The sequence below is a fragment of the Eretmochelys imbricata genome, chromosome 12 (genome assembly GCF_965152235.1).
Source record: "Eretmochelys imbricata isolate rEreImb1 chromosome 12, rEreImb1.hap1, whole genome shotgun sequence".
Lineage (NCBI taxonomy): Eukaryota > Metazoa > Chordata > Testudines > Cheloniidae > Eretmochelys > Eretmochelys imbricata.
Genome location: NC_135583.1, coordinates 5,374,804 through 5,396,919, shown reverse-complemented (window position 1 = coordinate 5,396,919; position 22,116 = coordinate 5,374,804). Strand labels below are relative to the sequence as shown.

The 22,116-nt window shown below is 62.0% G+C and overlaps 1 protein-coding gene across 4 annotated transcripts; it reads right to left on the bottom strand.

Annotated features, from left to right (window-relative positions):
- Window positions 1–122: 122 nt before the first annotated feature.
- On the bottom strand, window positions 123–21,985 carry ELMO3 (engulfment and cell motility 3). Of its 4 annotated transcripts, none has more exons than XM_077831012.1 (21): window positions 21,721–21,985; window positions 17,293–17,421; window positions 17,108–17,148; window positions 16,500–16,572; window positions 16,345–16,395; window positions 15,693–15,862; window positions 14,600–14,699; window positions 14,366–14,517; window positions 12,507–12,585; window positions 11,311–11,361; window positions 10,853–10,975; window positions 9,533–9,664; window positions 8,117–8,221; window positions 6,828–6,936; window positions 6,305–6,441; window positions 5,910–6,073; window positions 5,530–5,642; window positions 4,455–4,559; window positions 3,683–3,765; window positions 2,898–2,978; window positions 123–1,695 (listed from the first exon to the last, which is right to left on the bottom strand). In XM_077831012.1, exons 2-21 carry the CDS (start codon window positions 17,368–17,370, stop codon window positions 1,483–1,485), a joined length of 2,160 nt encoding a protein of 719 aa, XP_077687138.1. In that variant the 5' UTR covers window positions 17,371–17,421; window positions 21,721–21,985; the 3' UTR covers window positions 123–1,482. The 4 variants fall into 4 exon arrangements, with proteins under 4 accessions (XP_077687138.1, XP_077687137.1, XP_077687139.1 ...); XM_077831011.1 differs by lacking the exon at window positions 21,721–21,985 and adding an exon at window positions 21,191–21,285; XM_077831013.1 differs by lacking the exon at window positions 21,721–21,985 and adding an exon at window positions 19,928–20,586.
- Window positions 21,986–22,116: the final 131 nt, after the last annotated feature.

Below are 22,116 nucleotides of genomic sequence, written 5' to 3'. Positions count from 1 at the left end.
CGAGGGGGCGCTATGCTGCAGCCGAGCACAGAAGTCACTGCCTTGCAGCTGCTGCAGATAACCAGGGTCCAGCCCAAGGAGGCGGGAGTAATCCAGATGGAAACAAGAAAACAGGCCGTGGGTTTCTCCGTACAAGTGTTTATTGTCCAAATGCTGGGGGGTGGAAGGGGTCTGTTCTCAGCCCTCTCCAGCCCCAGGGCAGGGGACAGTGCAGGTCCAGTGCTGAGACAATCAGGCAGGTTAGTCCCTTAGTATTATTACAGGCCCATATAGAGGGCAGGGGGAGGGCCTGGTGCCACGGCGTACCTTTCTCAGTAGAAGCACCAGGCTGGAGAGGTACAGTGCAGGGGCTCCCGTTAGCAGGGTGAGGGGCCAGGGAAGCAGGCTGGCCGGTTAGTAAGTGCAGCATTATGGCTAAGGGGTGCAGGGGATGCCTGGAGCAGGATAGACGGTAGGATGGGGCAAGACAGTGCTGAGCTGCGGCCAGGGATGGCTCGGCTCCCCTACCCTCGCGCACCGTGGGGCGTTGGCAGCCTGGCCAGGATTCCTGGTGTGCAGGCATCAGCCCCGAGTGACAGCGGAGCCTCCAGCAGGCGCCCTCCCGTGCCTAGCATCATCTCCCACCAGCCAGGCGCCAGCATCCCAGCTCGGGGAGGTTCGGAGAGGGGACCGGAAGTGACTCAGTTTCTCCTTGTGCTCAGTGAGTCGTTCAGCCATGTGGCCCCAGCAGCTTTAATGCCTTAGCTGCTGGAAGGCAGATTTCCCCCCAAACGCCCTATTGTCCATAAAGAACAGTGGGGCTGCTGGCCCCCCGCCCAGGCTGTCACATCACCTAGAGAGGGGCAGGGGGAGCATGGGGCCGCACAGAATCGTACCTTCTCCATCTCGGAGTCTTTCCCTGGGGTGCACCCAAGTGCACCGTATCGTACCAGTGCAGCAGTTAAGGACTTCTGCGGGAGGGTGGCACCAGCTCCGAGGGGCCCAGCGGGTTGCCAAAGGTTCTGTCAAACCCCAGGAGCAGCCTGCTGTGGGGAGCGGGGAGACAAAGGCCATCCCCCACGGCGCATTAACAGCAGCAGCACAAGTGCAGAGAGGGGCAATAAGGCACTTGGGTCAGCCCCGCTCGGTCAAGGCAGCAAGCAGGAGAGCAAGGCCCCCGCTGGAAGGGGCAGGCTCAGCCTGGGGAGTGGAGCCAGTCACTAGGGGCCAGGGCTCTGCGGCTCCCCCTGGGCAGAACCAGGACAAGGGGGAAAGGAGATCATGGCCCAGGTAGGAGCCCGTCTCCTTGCCCACCAGCCCTTCCCCCACTTGCTCCCTGCCCAGCAGGAGGGGCTGCAGCAGGTGCCTGAGCCCATGCCTGAGTGCGGAGCCGGGTTTTCCCTTCCTCCCCCTTACAGCGCAGACTCTGGCCCAGACTAGCCGCTAGCAGGGCTGGGAGCTGGGGCTGGCTCGGGCCGAGAGCCATGGCCGGAGCGGCTGCCCTCACTGTTCCATGGGGCTGAAGTCATAGCAGAAGTTTAAATTGCTGGGGGGCTTGGGGACGGGGGGAGGGGCGTCGGGGATGGGAATGTTCTCCAGGTCCAGGAGGCGCAGCTTGAGCTCCATGGAGAGCAGGATGTCGAGCTCGCTCTGGGTTCGCTCGCTCGTCATCTCCCGGCCCAGCAGCACGTTCAGGCCGTCCGTCCACAGGCAGAACTGAGGGGCAACCAAACACTGGCCTCAGCCTCCGGGTAGTCGTCCCCCTGCCCGCCTCCAGCACCCGCCCGAGTCTCCCACCCACCGCAATCCACCCAGCGCCACAGGTGTGCCCCCTCGGCCACGTGCCTCAAACAGGCCAGGGGACGGCAGCAGGCCGGGGTGGAATTCACAGGGGCAGATGCAGCCCGTGAGCAGGGGAAGGCTCCGGCAGCTGGGTTTTTACCGGTCCCAAAATGGCTTTGGACAGCCAGAACTGAACCTCACAGCTCAGTCCCTGGCCCCCAGTGTCTGTGTGGAGGTCTGACCCCCAGGGCCTTGGCTATGGGCAAAGTCGCACTGTTTCAACATCAGTCCTGCGTGGAGGGCAGCCAGCTGTATGTAGGGTCTTCTCCAGGCAGGGACAGTGCTAACGCCTGTCCCCCAGCACGCCCCCCTCGCTGCATTCCTGTGTCTCCACGCAGTCCACCGTGCACCCTCCCTCCCTTCAGAGGCGTCTGGCATCTCACATGCCTCATTCTAGCTCCACGCCCATCCACTGCCACACCTCTTCCTCCAGCCCTTCCTGATCCAGGCCCAGGCACACCTCCTCTCCGCCTGTGCCATATTCCCATCCCAATCTGATCTCAGCCAGGTTCATCCCCCCAGATCGATCCTACAACACCCCCAAGGGCCCTCACCTCTGTCCCGGGCTGAGGGAAATGGTAACTTCTCATTCATCCAGGCTTGGTCTGTGAGCCTCTGAGGACACGTGGGCAGTGAACTGCAGAACCCGCCTTCCGCAAGGCACAGCCACGCTGACGTACAAAGGCACAACTGCCCGCAGCCCCGGCCGACAACTGGCAGTGGGGTGCAATGCCAGCATCGTGGGACTGCCCAGAGCGGCGTGGGCACTGCTGGCTCGCTCGGAGAATTACAGCTCAGAACGCCGTGTCCGGGTAACAAGCTCTGTGCCACGTGCCCGCCTTGCTCCCTGCTGTCTGTCCGCACAGATCCCAGCAGCCCTGCCATGCACTCTCCCTTCACAGAGCCTGAAGGGCTTTGCCAAGGGGGAGCCGCCTCCTGCTTTCACAGATGGGGAAACAGACAAAGGGGCAGAGACTCTGCCAAGGTCACCCACCAAGCCCACGGCCGAATCTGAGCTACAACCTGGTCCAACGGGCCCCCGGAACCCAGGAGCCAAGTCCCAGCCAGAGGCTCACCTCGTAGCGCGTGGGAGCGATGAAGTTCAGGTAGTACTCCTCCACGTCGTAGCTAATGGAGAAGGCCAGGTCCAGGACATCCTGTGGGGAAACAGCAGGTGCATCTCACTCTCCCGGCTGCCAGTCCTGGGTGCAGCTGCACAAGGACAGGAAGGGCTGTGCAGAGCACGGGGCCCAGGCAGGCAGCGGACAGGGCTGTATCCTGCGGTGACATGTCGCAGGGCTGGGCTGCACCGCGAGTGGCCAGGTAACATGTGAGTGCGGAGCCCCAGCCTCGCCGGGACGGAGCCGTGCAGCACGCTGGGGCGCCGTCGATTTGGCCACCCGGTAACTCCTGTGTGGACAAGCCCCAGGCCTACATGCGATGTCAGCAACCCCCAATCTCCAGGCGGGGAAAACCCAAGGAGCTGGTGAACTCGCAGGGCCGTGGGGGAGCGCCCAGCTCAGTGCCTCCTTGCTGGGCTCTCATTCTCTGTCCCGTTCAGGTGCCACGGTGGGCCCTGCGCTGCCGGCCAGCACGAGGGGTGTTAGACGCTCACGGTGGCCTACACAGGGCGGCTGCTGGCCCTTCACAGCTGCCCTTGCAGCATGCGCCTGCCCAGATCTCTGTGCTCGCTTTGCCTTCCCTGGACCAGCGCAGTGTGGATAACAAGGAGAGGGAGGCATGCTATCGGGCAGGCAGGCAGGCAGGCAGCCCCACCCCCGGGACCCAGCTGACAGACCCATGCCTGTATAGAGCCCGGGGTGGGGGGGAGTTAGTGGCCAGGCAGGGAGCAGCTGCTGACCTTGTTATGCTTCCCGGAGCCCTTCTCCTTCATGTGCGGGCACTCCCTGCTAACCAGCAGCTCCTTGATGTCGGCCACGGGAACTGGGGGGACAGAGGCGCTCAGCAGAGCCCAGCATGCTCCCCCCACCCACCAGCCCCACCCCAGGTGGCTCAGCCCAAGCCCCGGCAGACGCACCCCCCGAGGGAGCCCAGCACAGGTCTCTTGGCAAGACAAGCACAGGAGGAAAGGCAGCCCCCTTGGGTGCTGGGCAGGGCAGGTACATGCCAGCAGCCTGGGGTTATTCAGCAGCCTGGGCACCACCAGACAGGCTCAGAGCCAAGGCCCATCTACTCGGAGCCCCATCTCCCTCAGTAGCCAACGCCAGCTGCTTCAGAGGCCAGTGCCCGAACCCCAGGAGCAGGTGGGGATGCGCTGCCCCCGCTGTCTAAGACAGACCAGCTGAAGCCCGAAAGCAGGACAGTTAATATCCTGTCTAGGCCAAGTGTTGGCACGAACGATGCCAGCCCTGGCCGCTCCATAGTCACTCTCTCTGGGAATCTTGCTAAATTCTTGGCCTCAGCAGTTTTCTGTGGCCATGAGTTCCACAGGCTAACCACCCCCTGTGGGAAGAGCATCGGTCTGGAATTTCCCACCGTTCAGCCACCAAGCGTCCCTTGCTCTGTGTTAGAGAGAGAACAGAAGCACCCGATCGCCGCTGCCCCATTTGTTACTCGGCACCCTGCGATCACATCCCCTGTGAGGGACGATCCCCCTCTTGGCTGTCACGTACTCTTCTCCGGCAGGCTCTCGATGGGGGGGCTCTGCACCCCCGGCTCCACGTCTCCGTAGTGCAGCACCTTGTGGTTGGGGGACAGGCGGCAGAACCAGAGCTTATCTGGGACGGGAAGGGAGCGGCAGTCAGGGCCCGCAGCTCACCCAGGGACGCACGTCTCCTCCTCCCCTCAGGGAGGTCTCTGTCCGAACCACGTGCTCCTCCGTACCTGTCGGCTTCCCCCAGCCCTTAGTTTAATAACCCCTCTACGACCTTTACACTTTACATGGCTGCAAGCTGGTTTTGTTTTGGTTTAGGTGGAGCCCATCCTTCGTATACAGGCTCCCCCTTTCCCAAAAGGTTCCCAGTAAACCCAAACCCCTCCTCCAAACTCCATGGTCTCACCCGCGCATTGAGACCCTGCAGCTCTGCCTGTCTAACTGGCCCTGTGCGTGCAACTGGGAGCATGTCAGAGAATGTTGCCATGGAGACCCTGGACTGTAATCTCTCACCTAGCAACCCAAATTTGACCTCCGGGACCTCTCTCCTGCCTTTCCCTGTGTCACTGGTACTGACACATACCATGACCACCGGCTCCTCCCCAGCACTGCATGCAAGTCTAGCTAGATCCAGGATTCTCCAACGTTCTTTGCTGGGACCCCCGTCCCCCCCTTTGAAAAGATTTCAGGCTGTGATGATCTCCCCCAAAAAGTGACGCGCCCCCCATACCATGCCACCCTTACTTCTGCACTGCTGCAGGGTATCCTCAGGTCGAGAGGACACCATGACATCATCGGGAGGGTCCCGACTCTGGGATCATTTCCCACACACCTGCCTGGAGTTCTCCTACCCCGAAACTTGCATCCTCCTCAACAGCTCAGGGGCTGCCAGACTGGGGGTGGGACCATTCCATGGGGTCCCCTCATGAACCTCTCGGTCTCCCTTAGCTCCTGCAGTTCAGCCCCTCTGGTCTCCGGAGTTCAGCCAACGTACGTCAGTGCCCACTCTCTGCCCCCCGCAGGCGTGCTCACCTCGGGCGCCCCATCCCCCTCGTGCCAGGGCACGGCACTGCCCTGACCCCAGGCCCCCTCACCCTGTCTGCGGCGGCTGCTGATCTTGCGGAAGAGGGTCCCCTCGCAGAGGCGCAGGAGCCGCTGCTGGCCGATCAGCTCCAGGAGCTCGGGCTTGAGCCTCTCTCGCAGTTCCCTGGGGAGCGGGCGAGATGGGACATGGGCAGGTACCCCCCGAACGCAGCGCTGAGCCCCAGCAGGCTGGCAGGGCTCCCCTCCAGCGCTTGGCGCAGGGACCCCACCCCCTCCCTGCAGCGCTCGAAGCAAGGACTGCAGACCCCCACCCCTAATGCTCAGACCAGGGACCCCAGACCCCAACTCGCAGAGTAGGGGACTCCCCCTGCAGCCCCTGACACAGAGCCAGGGGTCCCTTTCCCTGTGCCCCAGCCCCCCTCCCACTCACAGCACAGGCACGGCCAGCGTCTCCTCCTGGTGCATCCTCTCCGTCTGCCGCAGTCTCAGGATCTCGCTGTAGTTAAGCGCGTTCACTCTGGTCTTGAACAGCTCCAGGGAGGTGGGTTTGAGGGACAGGGTCCGGGTGATCTGCTCCCGGACCACCTGCAGCACCTGCAGGCACAAGGCATCGTCATGGGAGCCTGCTCCACAGCCTTTCTCGCAGGGCACACGGCACCGTCATGCCAGCACGGGACCCCGCTCCACAGCGCCCTGCACCACCTGCGGGGCATCAGCACAGGATCCCGCTCCACAGTGCAGATCTGTCCAGATCCCATCTGCCCTGTGAGACCCTGGAGACCCCGCTTCATGGCAGCATTCTGGGTGTCCTCCCGTGGGGCTCACCTTGTCGAAGTCCTCCTGCGTGGCGCGCATCTCCTTCCAGGTCTTGTTCTGCAGCTGGATGCAGATACAGAAGAGCTCCTCGAAGAAGTGGTCCTGACCAAAGAACATGAGGTAGAAGGCCTGGGCCGTCTCCGAGCCTGAGGCAAGAAGGACAAAATGGGACCAGGTTTCCCTGCTTTTTGGAAACCCTGACAACCAGGAGGTCCCGGAAATGGGGGCCATGATGCCTGCAGGGTATGGCTGCGCCCGTCCCCCCCACCAGGAGCCAGGACACCCACGAGGTTTTGACTGCACCCACCCCCTAACCCAGCCAGGATCCGTGATGCCCACTGGTTTCGGCTGCGCCCACCCCCTAACCCAGCCAGGATCCGTGATGCCCACTGGTTTCGGCTGCGCCCACCCCCTAACCCAGCCGGGATCCGTGATGCCCACTGGTTTCGGCTGCGCCCACCCCCTAACCCAGCCGGGAGTCGTGGGGCTCTGGATGGGCTACGTTAGCAGACGCAAGGGGCCGCGCACTCACATGGCTCCCCGACATGCAGGATCTCGCAGAGGGCCAGGGTCAGCTGGATGCTGCTCCGGGCAAACGGGCACTCGTGTTTATCATCACGGCTGCTGTTCTCGAGGACAAACTGAGAGAGACAGGCCCCGTCACAGCTCCCCGAGTGCACACGGCCCCGGGCAGGCAGAGCCGCCAAAGAGCTCTCCCAGGCGGGGGCAGCACGGCAGGCTAGCGAGGGCAGGGATGGGTAGGGTCAGTGTACCCCCTCCAAGCCCAAAGGCTCCCACCAGCTGCACAGTGGTCAGGAAGCTCGGGGTCCGGGTTCCCCAGCAAAGGGATCCCGGCCCCCCAGGGCGGGCGGGTTAGAATTCAGTGGCAGTGAGAAATCTACGAGGAAGCGTCATGCCCCGAAGCAGCCAGGCTCCCTCGGAACTGAAAGGAGATGCTGCCGGAGACGCCCGGAGAAGAGACAGGCAGACCAGTGCAAGGGCACAATGTCTTTACTGGCATCTCGGCCAGCTCCAGAACCAGGGCACTACGGTACCATCCATCCTACGCCACAGTCCCCAGCGACGGGACTGTGCTGAGCCCTGCCCTGCTCAGCACTTCGGGGGGGTGGCATGCTGCTACCAGAACCTGAGCTGCACTTATTTGTAGGTTTTTCATAGACGCACAGAAAGGATCCTTGTTCTCATCCAGTCTGACCCCTGGTGCAGCACAAACCAGAGAACCCAGCGCTTTGCTTCAGGGAATTTGCCCGCGTTTCCCGCCCTGCGTCCTGCTGGGTCCCGGCTCCTGAGCTCTCTCGCTCCCCATGTGCAAAGAGGATATTTGCGTTATTCTCTCTCAGCCAAACCAGAGATGGTTTTTAGCAGCACTGAAAGCACTTCTGGTTCCCCAAGGGCCATGGGAAATTTCAGCTGCCCAGCCCGCCTGCTTCAGCATGAGAGCGGGCCAAAACCACCGCCAACATCTGTACCCAGAGCGTAGTTACGGCTTTCCTTGCCCGTCAGAACAGCCTGGCTCAACACTCCCAAACCCATCAGCCTCAGCCAGAGGCAAAGAGCAGTGAGCACGTTGGCTGAACAGCTGAGGAGGTTACGAATAACTGACAAACTGGCCTTAGGATGGGAAGGCCCAGGCAGACCTACCGCTAGGGGCTCTCCAGCTACGAGAAATAAAGGGTCGTCTACACTGGAAAGTTAATTCAGATTAAGGTAGGTCCACATGTAAACAAACCCGGAGAGCGGGGAGAAACCTCCCAGGGCTGTGCATGGGGTACAGCTCACGAGCCGGTAACGTACACTCACCCTGCTGTAGGCGCTTGGGCAGCACCTGGAGAAGTAGACCATGTTGTCCAGGGCCAGCAGTCCCGGGGGCGCGTGCTGCAGGTCCTCGGCAGGGTTACTGTAGTTCTGGGAGGACACAAGAGGATGCAGGTTTTGTGACCGACCGTAATGGCAGAGCCCCCAGTGCAAGGAGAGGGCTGCCGTTTAGGATGCCGATACGAACAGTTGGTACATATCGGTCACTGTCCCACGGGCTCACTACGGCTCCAGAGACCTCGCTGTGCTAACGCCAGGATTACCAGTGCCTTGGGGAACAAGGGGCTGAGATGAGGCCGGGCGGCCCAGTGAGAACCGAATGAGATTTCCGCATCTCTTCGTGGGGATGCACAGCCTGGGCCAGGACGCAGGCTCCCCAAGCCAGCGGCGCGTACTGAAGGCCCCTAACGGGGCATGCTGAGCTCAGACGGGATCGACCGGATACATGCAGCACACAGAAGCAAGGCTATCAGACATGGGAAAGAGCTGCAATTTGTACGTTCTCCTGGCTGTCCTGGTAGCAGCCTGCCTGGGGTCCCAGGCTGGCCCCAGAACCCCAGTCCTCCAGCCACCTCTTGGCTGACGTAGAGGATCCTGCAGTCTCACATGGTGCAAGGCCAAGGTCCAGGTAGGGGTTCTCCCCTGGCCGGGGGGCTCTCCAGTGACTGGGGTCTGACCCAGGGCCAGCAGTGGGGACAGAGCCAGGAACAGAGCTAGGAGGGCACTGCTGAAGTGTCCCGTGGAAGGGGCAGGGAGGCAGACGGGACAAAGTAGGATGTAGCCCTGGGGAGCAGGGACAGCTGAGTCTGGAGAGGACAGTCATGCCACTGCCTGGTCCAGGCCCAAAGCCCACGCTCGAGGGGTGGGCACTGAGCTGCCCTCTAGAGGGGATGGGTCAGACCCTGTAACCAAGGGCAAGAGCCCTGGGAGGACACACTGCTGCAGGTCTCTCTAGGCTCCTTCTCACCCAGAGCAGGAGTTTTTAAACCCCTTCCTTTCCCAGCATGCACTGCTTCCTGCCCACAGCTCCCACCCGCACAACGCCTCTCCCCGAAGGGCCAAAACAGGGTGGGAGGGGGCAAGGCCTTCCCTTAAGGGGCCAGCACACCCTGGTGCAAACCGTGCGTCCGCAATCCCAAACCCGAACTGACACCGACAGAAGCCAACTGCTGGTCGCGGCTCTCTTGCAAAGGCAAGAGACGTGGGGGAGCGGGGGCTGCCGGGGGAGAAACAGTGCGTGCCACGCTTCCGCACGGCTCCTGCCTTCGCAGGCCAACTCTTAGCTCCTGACCGCCGAGGTGGAAATGGCCCCTGCAGCTCTCCAGGCAGAGCGAGCGAGGGGAGGGCGGTTCGGAGCGGGCCGGGGCTGCTGGCCACGGGAAGGTCTGGGCGGCGACTCACCTGGAAGCCCAGCTTGCGGAACTCCTTGACGCACAGAGAGCGCCGGTGCTCCGTGATGAAGGTGCCGGCAGAAGGCTCGTTCTCCGACTCGAAGGCGCTCTGACGCAGGGACTGGAGACGCTCCCGCTGTTCCTGCGGAGAGAGCAGGGCCTGGCTGATGCCTCGATCCAACCCTAGCAAGGCCAAGGCAGGGCTGCCGCCCCGAGCTCCATCCCACAGGCAAAGCTCAGACCCTGCTGGGAAAGGAATGGGCCCCACCAGGCCACCCTGTCTAGCGCCCCCAGGACCACAGTCCCCCCAGCGAGCAAACAAAAACTCCAGAGCTTTGCGGGGTCCCAACACAGGAGAGTGGGGGGAGGCCCAGCTGAACAAACCCAGGGACGGGGGAGGGACCAGGCCGCCTGGCTCAGAGGTATAAGAACACAAGAACGGCCACACTGGGTCAGACCCATGGTCCATCTAGCCCAGTATCCTGTCTTCCAACAGTGGCCAGTGCCAGGTGCTTCCAAGGGAATGAACAGAACAGGTAATGATCAAGTGACATCTCGTCATCCAGTCCCAGCATCTGGCAGTCAGTCTTAGGGACACCCCACCCATCCTTAGCTAGTTCTTCTATGAAGCCAGTTATACTTTTGGACTTTACAACATCCCCTGGCAAGGAGTTCCACAGGTTGACTGCATGTTGTGTGAAGTAGTACTTCCTTTTGTTTGTTTTAAACCTGCTGCCTGTTAATCTCATTGGGTGACCCCTGGTTCTTGTGTTGTGTGAAGGGGTAAATGACACATCCCTATTCACTGTCTCCACACCAGTCATGATTTTAGAGACCTCCATCCTATCCCCCGAGTTGTCTCTTTTCTAAACCGAACAGTCCCAGCCACATTCCTCTCTCCTCGTACAGAAGCTGTTCCATCCCCCACATCATTTCTGTTGCTCTTCTCTGTTCCTTTCCAGCTGTAATGATCTTTTCTGAGATGAGTTTCCCAACCCTGGCAGCTGAACCCTTGGAAAGGCCAGTTCCAGCTGTGGGTGCTGAGCACTCAGAAACGCAGCCCTATGCGACCTGGGCACACCTGACACAGCACAGCCATGCCTCCCTCCACCAGCAGGGGGCAGTAGCTCCATCCCCGCCAGCCATCTCTCAGTAGGACTGGAAGCAAAGAGGAGTGGTCCAATCTGGGGGCTCAGCTCTCTGGGGAGTGGGGAAGGAGGGGGGAGAAGTGGCAGGGGCAGAAAGGTGGGAGGGGGACACTTTGCGGAGGAGTCCTGGGGAGGAGAGCGCCCACCCGACAGGCCCACAGGGGGAGAAGAGCCCGTCAGACCTGCGAATAAGGGTCCATGGGGGTCCGCATCTTCCACTCCAGCAGGTTGAGGGTGATGGACTGCAGCACGTAGAGATAATGGGCCATCTCATCCCCCATCGGCTCCGAGGCGTGGATAATGTTCTACAGGAGCCCCAAACAAAGGCCGTCACTGACCCCAGCCTGGACCCCAGCTTTCCGTGACCCGCTCCCGGGGCAAGAGCTGCGGGGTGCAGGGGTCCTGGGGCCAGCACTAGACAGAGGCGGCTGCAGGCCCCCAGCTGCCAGGGCGGGGAGAGGGAGGGCACAGCAGCACTGGCAGGAGGCTGGCACAAAGCGGGGGGGTGGGTGACAGAAACGCTACAGGCGGGGGCTCTGGGCGCACAGACACCTGGCCCAGGGGCCGGCAGCCAGGGGGCAGGGAGGATGCACAGACCGTAGGGGAGGGGCGCGAGGCCAGGAGCTCTCTGCATTCCCACCTTGTGAATGAACTGCCGGATGTTCCTCTGGCCCAGATAGCCCATCATGTCCTAGGAAGGGAGAGAGCCGGTGAGACACGCTCCTCCCAGCCCAGCCCCGCCGCCATCCGCTGGGCCCGTGCGGTTTCCTCCAGCAGCCGCTCTCCCCACCAAGCCATAGGGCCAAGCACTGGGCGAGGCCAGCTGACCTTCCCTGGCCGCCCCAGGTGGGGTTGGGTGGGGGAAACAGGCAGGCTCTGAGAATTACACAGGCGTGCGGGAAATGAAAGGATCAAAAGCCCAGGCACCTCCTGCTCGCGGGGAAGAGTCCAGCCCAGATCAGCACCCGGCGGAGCAGGGAGCCGAGGGGTGGGCACAGGGCACGCAGCCCAGGCTGGACCCTGCGGGTGTGGCCTGTGTGGGGCTCTGCGTGAGGCACAGAGGGCGATAACGCAGCTGGCTAGTTAGGCCCTGCCGCATTCTTGGCGCCACGCAGGGCAATGGAAGGGTGAAGGTGGGACAGGCAAAGTACAGGCTCATGTCCAGCTGCCCTGCCCTGGTCTGTCCCCTCGGCCACACGCCTCTCCTCAGCCGGGGGGAGCAGGGCCGCGGTGCTGGGAGCACGGCGCAGACTCAGCAGGATGCTCCAGGCAAACAGCCAGCGCCCCGGGCTGCAGTCATCCGTGGAGCTCTGCCCGCCGGGGCCCTAGCGCAGACAGGCACCAGCTACTGCTGTCAGGCCCTGCGTCTTCCTGACCTGCCCAAGGGGGGTCAGACAACACGGTAGTTAAAACGCTGGCCCCTCCTCTCCCCCAGGGCTCCAGCGGTGCCCCCTTCAGGGGGCCGAGCCGGTGCTAGCAGCATGGGGACACTTCTAGGCAAAGCGCCTCGTGAGGCAGCTAAGGGAACCCAGCAGTGCAACACCCCTGGCTGCCCCGCTCACCACCAGGGGGTGCCACGCGCGGCCCAGGCAGGCAGCCGGCCCGGCCCGGCTCCCCTGACCTGACCACTGTCTTTTCCGACACGGACAGGCAGCCCCCGTCCTCCCCTCCCACAGCACATTTAGTGCCCCCCCACCCCCAAACAGCCCTTCTCAGAGGGCTCACAGCCCACACTCTGGGTGGACAGACTGCATTCCCTCCTCGCCCCCGGCCCCACAGTGACCCCAGGGGCATGGCCAGCTCGGAGGGCCGCGGGAGCGGGCCAGGGGACCTTACCCTCCTCTCTGTGTCGTTGGCATTCAGCAGCAGGGCGATGAGCAGTGCCATGGCTTTGAGCTGCAGCTGCTGGTTGGTCCTAGGGGCAAGGAGATGAATCACTAGCGTGACTAGCCCGGAGGGTGGGCCTGAGCCGCCCGCCCCCAGCTCTTCTCCCAGCCTGGCTGGCCCCATGCCACCAGGCTGCCCCCAGCTGTCAGCTCCCAGTGGGGAAGCCGGCCGGAGGCATCTGCGAGCCAGGTACAGATCAGGGGACATTCCGCTGGCGCCCGGTCCCAGGGCACAGACGGGCATCGTAAGGGCAGCAGGCTCCCTGCAGAGAGTGGGCACAAGAGTGAAGAGACTGAAAGGCATTCAGGGGCCTGAAGAGAGAACGGGGGAGAGGAAGGCCAGGGCAGAGCCCTGCTGGGCCCATGACCCAGTCGACAGTGGAGAGAGAAGAGGGCCTGGGGCGGGCAGGGTGAGGCGAACGCCTGCATTTGCCAGGCTGTGCGTCAGCAGATGGGCGCAGAGGGGATTTAAACCCAGGCAGGAGGGGGAGCTCCCCCCACTCAGGCGCTAGGGCACGAACTTCTTGCCGCCCAGCAAGGAGGACAGGGGCTGTTCCAGAACTGGCGAGGGAGAGCAGGGCAAGGAGCAGTCATGTGTGCCAGGCCTGACTCCTCAGCCCGTGTCAGGGGGAGGCTGGCAGAGCTGAGCCCTGGCCGAGCTCACCAGGGGAAGGAGAGGCGACACCATGCACGCAGCGTTCCCAAAGTCGGATGGAGTTGGGCTGGCCGGGGCAGGAACGTACCATGGCTACGGACCGGAGAAAAGAGGAATAAAGGAGAAACCAGAGAGTGTTTGCTATAGACCCGGCCGGACCAAGAGTGAGAACAAGTCTAGGACCAGCTCCGGGGCCGCTGAGACCCCCAGACCCTGCTCTCCTGGGGGGCTGTATCTGCCTAGAAGCCGGGGCTCATTTCAGAGTTGCCACATGGCTCCGCCAGCTCAGATTTCCCCGCAGATCGGCCAAACCCCGATGCTGAGAGTGTTACTGGCACCAGAGCTTCAGCGGGAGAGCGCAAGCCAGGAAGCAGCAATGCTGAAGGACCTTACAATGAGAACACCCAGCAAAGGAGTGAGGGTCTGCGATGTGACGGAGCAGAGGGGAGAACAGGCCCGCCTGTCTCTAAAAGGCTACAGGGCACGACAGCCAGCATGCTGGGGGTTGCCTCGGGAGCTCATTCCCAGCCAGAGCTAGATGGGAAGCCTGGAGAAACAACAAACTTGGAGGGCAACACAGAGCGAGCCAGGCGGACGGAGCTACATGTAGCTAAGCCAGGACGTGGTGCCGGCAAACATCCGAGGGGCAAGTCCCAGTGAGGGAAAGGGGGTAGAGAACATTGCCCAGCCGGAGCCAAGTGGGGTGGGCTGAAATCATAGTGGAAAAGGAAGGCAGAGGAGCAGGGAAGTGGAGTAGGCTGCAGACTGCTCTCCCCAGGGAAGCGGGGCAGGCCGAGGAGATGCAGGCCGGCAGAGGCAGGATGGGATCACAGCTGGTGCTGTGCTCATAGGCACCGACTCCGTGGGTGCTCTGGGGCTGGAGCACCCCCGGGAAAAAGAAAAAAAGGGCGATCAGCTGTTCGGCAGGCCCCACCCATCAGCTCCTCCCCCAGCACCTCCCGCCCACCACCCATTGGCTGTTTGGTGGCGGGCGGGAGGCGCTGGGGGGAGGGGGAGGAGGAGGAGGAGGAGGAGGAGGAGGAGCAGGGCTGGGAAGAGGCGGAGACTCAGGGGAGGGGGCGGGGTCTCAGGGCCAAGCAGGGCTGAAGCACCCTCGGGGAACGCTGAAAGTCGGCGCCCGGGGCTGCACTTACACCTGCAGGTGGGTGAGGAGGCGATCCAGGGTCACTTCATGTTTGACCAGCTCAAAGAGGGAGCGGCTGCTCGGGACCATGTTCTCCAGGATGGACAGGGAGAGCTGCTGGACAGAGGCGTCCATCCCATTCGTGTTGACGTACTTCACGATCTGTAACAACGGGCGGTCAGAGACACGACTGGCTCAGCCACCCTGGCACGGCGGGTTGCCAAGGCTCTGGGGAGTGACTTACTTTTCTGATGAAGACCCGGCTCAGCGTCTCCCAGGAGACGAAATCGTGCTCCATCAGCTCCATGAAGGCCTTCAGGGTGTGGGCTAGAATCTCCCCTATACTGGAGCAACAGAACAGCAAACATGGTGAGAGAGGGCCCAGGGACCCCACAGAAACGCCGCTCGATAGACCAGGGCAGCAGGGACAAAGCCGCCCAGACACCACAGCGATGGGCACATTAGAAACACCTAGAGAGACAGAAAACAGGGAGAGGGCGAGAGAAAGAGACAGGGGATGAGCACTGGAGAGAGAACACTTGGTACAAGCAATCAGCCTCTCCCTTAGCCCAAGGAGGAGTTTGGAGACCCGGAAAGCGCCAAGAAGGACACAGGACATTAGGGTTGCACAGTTAAGCGTACAAGCGTCAAGGAAATCCAGGGTAACAGCCTGAATTCTGCAGCCTCGGGCATATGCTCCACAGCGCAGTCTAACTCCCCGCACATGCAGCGCTGCCAGACAACACGATACACGGTGTTCCCCTCGCCTGGGAGCCAGAAACATGCAGGTGCCCGAAGGGAGCCCAGGGAGAACGAACACGTGCTGCAAGAAAACCCGAGACCAAGGAAGAAGCCAAAGAGCTAGGTCAAAGTGATGACAGAGGGGGACAGACTATCCGGGGCTCTCACACTGAGGGAGGGCGAGGGATCAGCTGGGGGGTACACGTGGGAGGCAGTGACGACAGCAATGGGGTGCAGACCACCACAGGATGACCAGGAGGGTTCCTGGCAGCGAGATCCATCGGGCTGTGGAACAGTCTCCCCAGGGAGGGATGGACCATCTGGGATGGGCAAACTGACACGGGGCAAGTCCTGCCTTGCCAGGGCCTCCGGCAGAGGCCTTTCCATTCCTGTCCTCCAGACTTCCAGAGCGGCATGGTGTGAGCAAGGCTTGCAGAGCGCGTACTGCAAGGCACCCTCCCGCCCCTGGCTGCACAGCCTCGCCAGGGAGAGGGCTGGGGAAAAGGACAAGCCAGGCACACAGGCACAGAGAGGGGAACAAAGCGGGCGCAGAATTCATCGGATGTTGGGGGGGCAAAGAGGAGCGACTCACTCACTCGTTCCCCTCTTCCACAATAAGGAAGAGCTGTTTCAGGCCGTTCCTGTTGATGAACTCCTGGGCAAAGGTGATGTCTCGGGAGAGGTTCGCCAGCTTCTTCAGGGAGTCTGCCTTCACGTCCAGGTTGTTACTCCGGATCCCGCTGTGCAGCCGCTCTGCCTCCTGATCCTGCCAGCCAGGAAGGAGTCAGACCAGCGTCATCCCACCGCATGAGACCAGGAACAGCGAGAGGGGACATCAGGGATTGGGGATCCCAATGGGATGAGGGGGAAATTGGGCCAGGACAATCCCATAGGGAGAGACTGGGTGAAGAGGTTACACTACAGAGGGGTCAGACCAGAGCAGTCCCAAGGCAGGAGCTGAAGCAGGAAGCCAGACCTGAGCCATAGCAATACTGTTTGGCACCATCCCCCCAGGGATCTCAAAGCACTTTACAAACACTAGTCAAGCCTCTAATTCCCCTGGAACTGCACTGCAATAAATCAGAATCCTTACCCCCACGTTACTGCTGGGAAAACCGAGGCACAGGGGATTGACAGGGAGTCAGCGGCAGGATCTGTGTCTAGCTCTGACTCTCCAGTCACAAAAAGGGGAGGAGAATACGGGCTGGAGCAGGGGGAGCAGGCCAAGGAGGTAGGGGTGGGACGTACTGGAGAAGTGGTCAGCCGCAGAATGCTCCCATTCTTAATCTCCACACGGTTCTATGACGAGACAGACAAGAAAACGGGATGAAGAACCTGTAGGTCAGAACTGGCCAAAGGGCTCCAGCAGCCAGCGAGAGCCTCATGTGCTGCCAGCCACTCACCGACTCGGTGATGTACGTCTGCTGCCCATCCACGTACTGCAGGGCATAGTGCTCGGCGTTCCCCAGATTCCACCTGCAGCGGGAGAGAGCTGGGTCTCCACCTTCCGCCCACGCTCATTGCCTGCCGACTGCCCGGCGTGCCACACGGCTGCACCGAGGGCAGGGCACGGCACGCGCTTTGGGATGGGGAGCAGAGGGGCCGGCCAAAGAACTGCGGGAGGGGCAAGACATCCCCCAAAGGGCCTGCTCATTCTCAGAGATGGTCCTCCAACAAAGGCGGATTAACATTTATTGGGCCCCCCCCCCCACACCACCACAGGGCCCTGCCCCCTGCTCCTCCCCTTCCCTCAAGGCTCTGCCCCCCTGGCCTGGCCAGAAACCGGGGCTGGGGTAAGAGCTGCCCAGAGAGCCCTGGACTCTGCATCTGCCCGGGGTGGCGCACCCTGGGGGACAGAGACACGGGCTGCTTTCGGGCACCCCAGTCCCCCACCCAGGGCAGGTGGAGGGCCATGGACCCCCACAGCTGCCCAGGTGGGTTTTACCACAACCTTGGACGGTGGCCCCCAAACTGTGCCCATGGCTAGAGAGCAGACAGAAGAGTTACTCACACGTCACAAACCTCCTTCACAACTGCAGCCAGGGGCTTGGCCTGAAAACAAAGAGAAACAGCGTGTGGGGAGCATGGCCCGGGCGTGCGAGACACATCCCTGCCCTGCCAGCAGGCAGCGGGCTCCCCTCCAGTAGCAGGAGCCCCCCCCACGCCAGCTGGGCCTTCCAGGAGGCAGGACGTTACCTGGTTGAGTTCAATGAGCTGCGGGATGGCTCCCATCATCTGAATGGCGATTTTCACCACGTCTTTGGGGGGCGGCATGGTCCTGGCTCTCTGGCTCCCGCTCGGAGCCTTCCCTGCCCCACACAGCAACTTTGAAAGAGAAAGGGGGGGGCACTCAGTCGCGATGACCACTCAGAAGTCACCCGCGTGCATCACGCTCATGGGACTGGCACACCCTCAAGTGTGCCAGGCGGCACCACACCCACCACCGGGAATGCACATGGGCAGGGCGAAGATGAACGAAGGCTTAATGAATGCACCAGAGAATTACAGTCCTCCAGAGACCGCCTACACTGGGCAGGAGACCAGCGGGACCCCGGTCAGATGGGAGCAGCCCACACCCGCCATGAGCCATCAGCACACGGGACAACAGCAGCTCTCCACCCAGAAGCCGACGCAAAGGGCCATCAGGGGCTACGGCCAGGGGCACAGCCTGAAAACCCCACTCAGCCAGGGTGAGAAGAACACGCCCTCGGGCCAGCGCCGTCACCTTCCGCGCAATCCAGCCTGCGTTTGATTATGCAGGACAACGGTGCTTCTGTCGGCATTGCTAACGTCGTTCGGGGAGGCAAGTCACTACGCCGGCAGAAAAACCCCTTCCATGGACATACGCCACGTCTAGGGGGCCATTTTCAGCATCAGCTCAGGAGTGTCAACATGCCCTCCGTCTACTCCCCCGCCTCAGCCGTGGCTCGAGAGAGTCCACAAGCTGCAGCCAAGTAAAAACTGACCAGTCTTTCACTGCTCTTTTACTGGCCCTAAAGCATCCAGTCAGTTTCATTCAGAGGCCCCAGAAACTACAGGCAGCGGCAGGGAAACTCAAAAATAAAGGCTGGAGAAGGGGTAAAGTAGCAGAAACAGGCAGCAGCCGGAGAGAGGGGCAGAGAATTGCCCTGATCAGTGCTCCCCTCCCGGGCTTTACCATCACCCTGCAGCCAGCAGAGTTAGTCATCTGCTCAGCAGGGCTCTGGTAAAATGTCCAAGCGGGTAGGAGAGGCAGGTAGGATTTGATAGGCGGATGACAGGGAGAGAGAAAATACCTGGAAGGTAGAAAGTGTACAGAGTGGGAAGATTTCAGAGTAACAGCCGTGTTAGTCTGTATTCGCAAAAAGAAAAGGAGTACTTGTGGCACCTTAGAGACTAACCAATTTATTTGAGCATAAGCTTTCGTGAGCTACAGCTCACTTCATCGGATGCATACCGTGGAAACTGCAGCAGACATTATATACACACAGAGATCATGAAACAATACCTCCTCCCACCCCACTGTCCTGCTGGTAATAGCTTATCTAAAGTGATCATCAAGTTGGGCCATTTCCAGCACAAATCCAGGTTTTCTCACCCTCCGCCCCGCCCCCCCCCCCCCCACACACACACACAAACTCACTCTCCTGCTGGTAATAGCCCATCCAAAGTGACCACTCTCTTCACAATGTGTATGATAATCAAGGTGGGCCATTTCCTGCACAAATCCAGGTTCTCTCACCCCCCCCCCCACACACACACACACAAACTCACTCTCCTGCTGGTAATAACTTATCTAAAGTGATCATCAAGTTGGGCCATTTCCAGCACAAATCCAGGTTTTCTCACCCTCCGCCCCCCCCCCCCCCCCCCCCCCAAACACACAAACTCACTCTCCTGCTGGTAATAGCCCATCCAAAGTGACAACTCTCTTCAATGTGCATGATAATCAAGGTGGGCCATTTCCTGCACAAATCCAGGTTCTCTCACCCCCTCACCCCCCTCCAAAAACCACACACACAAACTCACTATCCTGCTAGTAATAGCTCATCCAAAGTGACCACTCTCCCTACAATGTGCATGATAATCAAGGTGGGCCATTTCCAGCACAAATTCAGGTTTTCTCACCCCCTACCCCCATACACACACAAACTCACTCTCCTGCTGGTAATAGCTCATCCAAAGTGACCACTCTCCCTACAATGTGCATGGTAATCAAGGTGGGCCATGTCCAGCACAAATCCAGGCTTAGGGAAAAGAGGAAGCTGGCTCTGAAGACTGCAAGAAAAGAGACACCAGGCTATTTCAGGAAAGAGAAAGAAAAAGCGGAGGGCAGCCAGGAAGGGAAAAAAGGAAGAGCAGCAGCAAAAGCAAAGGAGGAACCCACAACGATCGTCAAACAGGGCTCAGCAAACCCTCGTTTCACTGCGAATGGCTGATCGATGGATTTGAAACGGGTTTTTTTGTGGTGTTTGACCAGCGCGGTAGATAGCAAAATCCTCTCCGGCAAAGAGCCTGTTAGCGTAGGTCTACACAGAGCTAAAAGGCCCACAGCGCAGCCACAGCTGGCCCAGGCTCACAAGGTGGAGCTAAAATTTGCTGTGTAGAAACTGGGGCTCAGGCTAACCCATTGTAGGCCCTAAGCAGGAATATTTCCTCCCCAGCCTAACACATATTTGAAAAGCAACTGGGGGACCCCGGAGCTGCTCAGGGCCCTAAGCAATTGCTTAGTCTGTTTATTCCTAGCGGCGGCTTTGCCCTCCACCCTTACAGGGTCCCAGAGCTCCAGCTGAAGCATCTACACAGCTGACCCAGGGCAAGCGGCGGGTTCTTTACCCCTGTGTAGACGTACCCTTCGTTTCCTGCCAGCGGTGTTTAAATTGACTGAGCGCAAGCCGGCAGATGCTGGGCAGCCAGCCTGAGGAGGGGGTTAGAGTTAGAGGTCTTTTTCTTTTTATAAAATCCTCCCACGCCCTCAGAGCGTCCGCCGGCATTCGCCGTGCGTTTTGGTCTCCTGCCGGTGTGTCCAGGCTTCCAAGCGGGTGGTTGATGGATGTGGCTTCCTCTGCAGTCTTCTGTGTAATGTTGCTCTAGGTCGCCCGCGTTGTCTCTTCCCAGGGGGTGGCCGTATCGTCCCGAAAGCCCGTCCTAAACGTACCCACTGCCAGCCTCTTGCCACGCTGGAGGCTGTAAGCTCACCTGCAGGCCTTTCGGGAGGGCTCAACGAGCTGAGTTACGCTCCGGTTACATAACCGGTGTGTCTGCAACGCAGAGCGCGGCCACCGCGGGCAGGGAAAGGGCAGCTGGAAGGTGTCATGGGGCGGACAGGCCCAGCTAGCTCCAGCACCCGGCTGGGAGCGGACAGCTGGCACAGAGCCAGGCTGAAGCTGCCGGAGCATGTCTGCCCTGGGCCGGGCAAGCCGGGCCGGACAACCGAGCCTCGGGCTGCCAGCTCAGCTACACCCACCAACCCCGAAGGGAGAGGGGCAGGGGGACACTGGGACCTGCCATGGAGCAGGCGGGAAGGAACAGCGGGTGTGCCCGATGCCAAGGGGCACCCGGCCCGGCCCAGGGACCTCACCCGGCCCACCCCGCCTCCGTGGGCCACCCCACCCCACGGACCTCACCCGGCTCACCCCTGGGCCAGGGCACCCCACCCCAGGCCCAGGGCACCCGGCCCGCCCCCTCGGGCCCCCACCCGGCCCGGCCCGCCCCGCCCCAGGCCAGGGCACCCAGCCCGCCCCCTCGGGCCCCCACCCGGCCCGGCCCGCCCCAGGCCAGGGCATCCAGCCCGCCCCCTCGGGCCCCCACCCGCCCCGGCCCGCCCCGCCCCGCCCCGCCCCAGGCCAGGGCATCCAGCCCGCCCCCTCGGGCCCGGGCTCCGGGGCCGCCCCAGGCCAGGGCACCCGGCCCGCCCCCTCGGGCCCCCACCCGGCCCGGCCCGCCCCAGGCCAGGGCATCCAGCCCGCCCCCTCGGGCCCGGGCTCCGGGGCCGCCCCAGGCCAGGGCACCCGGCCCGCCCCCTCGGGCCCCCACCCGGCCCGGCCCGCCCCAGGCCAGGGCATCCAGCCCGCCCCCTCGGGCCCGGGCTCCGGGGCCGCCCCGCCGCACTCACCGGCCCGGGGACCCCGCGGAGCCGCCTGCAGTTCCGGGTCGGGGCCGCGTGTCCCCGCCCTCGGGGCGGGGCCGGAGCCGGCGCGGGGGGAACCCGGGGTGGAGTCACCCCAGGTCCGGCCCCGGCGGCAGAGCGGTGCCGTCCCGCGCCCGGACCCGGCTCGTCCCTCGCTGCTAAGGGCGGCGGGACGCCCTGGAGCCGCGTCCGCCCCGCGGGAAGTCCCGGCCCGCCAGGGCCCCTGTCCGCCCCGCGCCGGCTCTCCCCTGGCCCCGGCGGGGCGTCTCCCTCCAGGCGCTTCAGCCTTTCCCCTCCCTCGCCCCCGCGCAGCGGCCACCGGCCCTCCCCGGGGCCTGCTCCGAGACCCGGCTTGACGGCTCGGGGCAAGCGGCGGAGCCCCGCGGTGTCCTGTGGCCCCCGCGCCGCGCTCCCGGGCCCTTTCTCCGAGCCGAAGGAGACTTGCTCCGTGGGGCTCAACGGGCTGCCTCGCTCCGCTGATGGGCCCGCGACAGGTTTTCTTAGTCCTCACCCACCTTGTCTCGCCGGTAGCGTCAGCAGCCGTACCTCGGCCCATCCTTTCGGCCAGCACTTCCCGTGCGTGTGGCAGCATGCGCTGCTAATGCTGCGTTTGTCTTCGGTTTTTCCCAACACCGAAGTTTATTCTTTGGGATCATGTGACTTTAAGGCAGCCGGCCTTCCACGGCTCCGGCGGAAACTTCTTCAGTTTCCTCTGATCCCCCAAGGGGATCTGTTGCCTTTGTCAGCTGTTGTTACCTTTCTCTCCAGCAGCTGGCCGTGTTTTTTCACATCATCCCTTGTGTGTAAACCTCGGTTCTCAAATATTCACTAAAGGCTGCTTCTCCATGGCAAATTTCTACTAAATACAGATCTACAACCCCCCCCCCCGAGTAACCTCAAGACTGCAAATC

Coding starts and splice junctions, on each gene's coding strand:
- ELMO3 (XM_077831012.1), bottom strand. CDS start 17,370: ATGCCGCCCCCCAAAGACGTGGTGAAAATCGCCATTCAGATGATGGGA. Junction 6,937..8,116: donor GCCCAAGCGCCTACAGCAGG/GTGAGTGTACGT, acceptor TGTCTCTCTCAG/TTTGTCCTCGAGAACAGCAG. Junction 6,074..6,304: donor CGCAGGAGGACTTCGACAAG/GTGAGCCCCACG, acceptor TTGTGCCTGCAG/GTGCTGCAGGTGGTCCGGGA.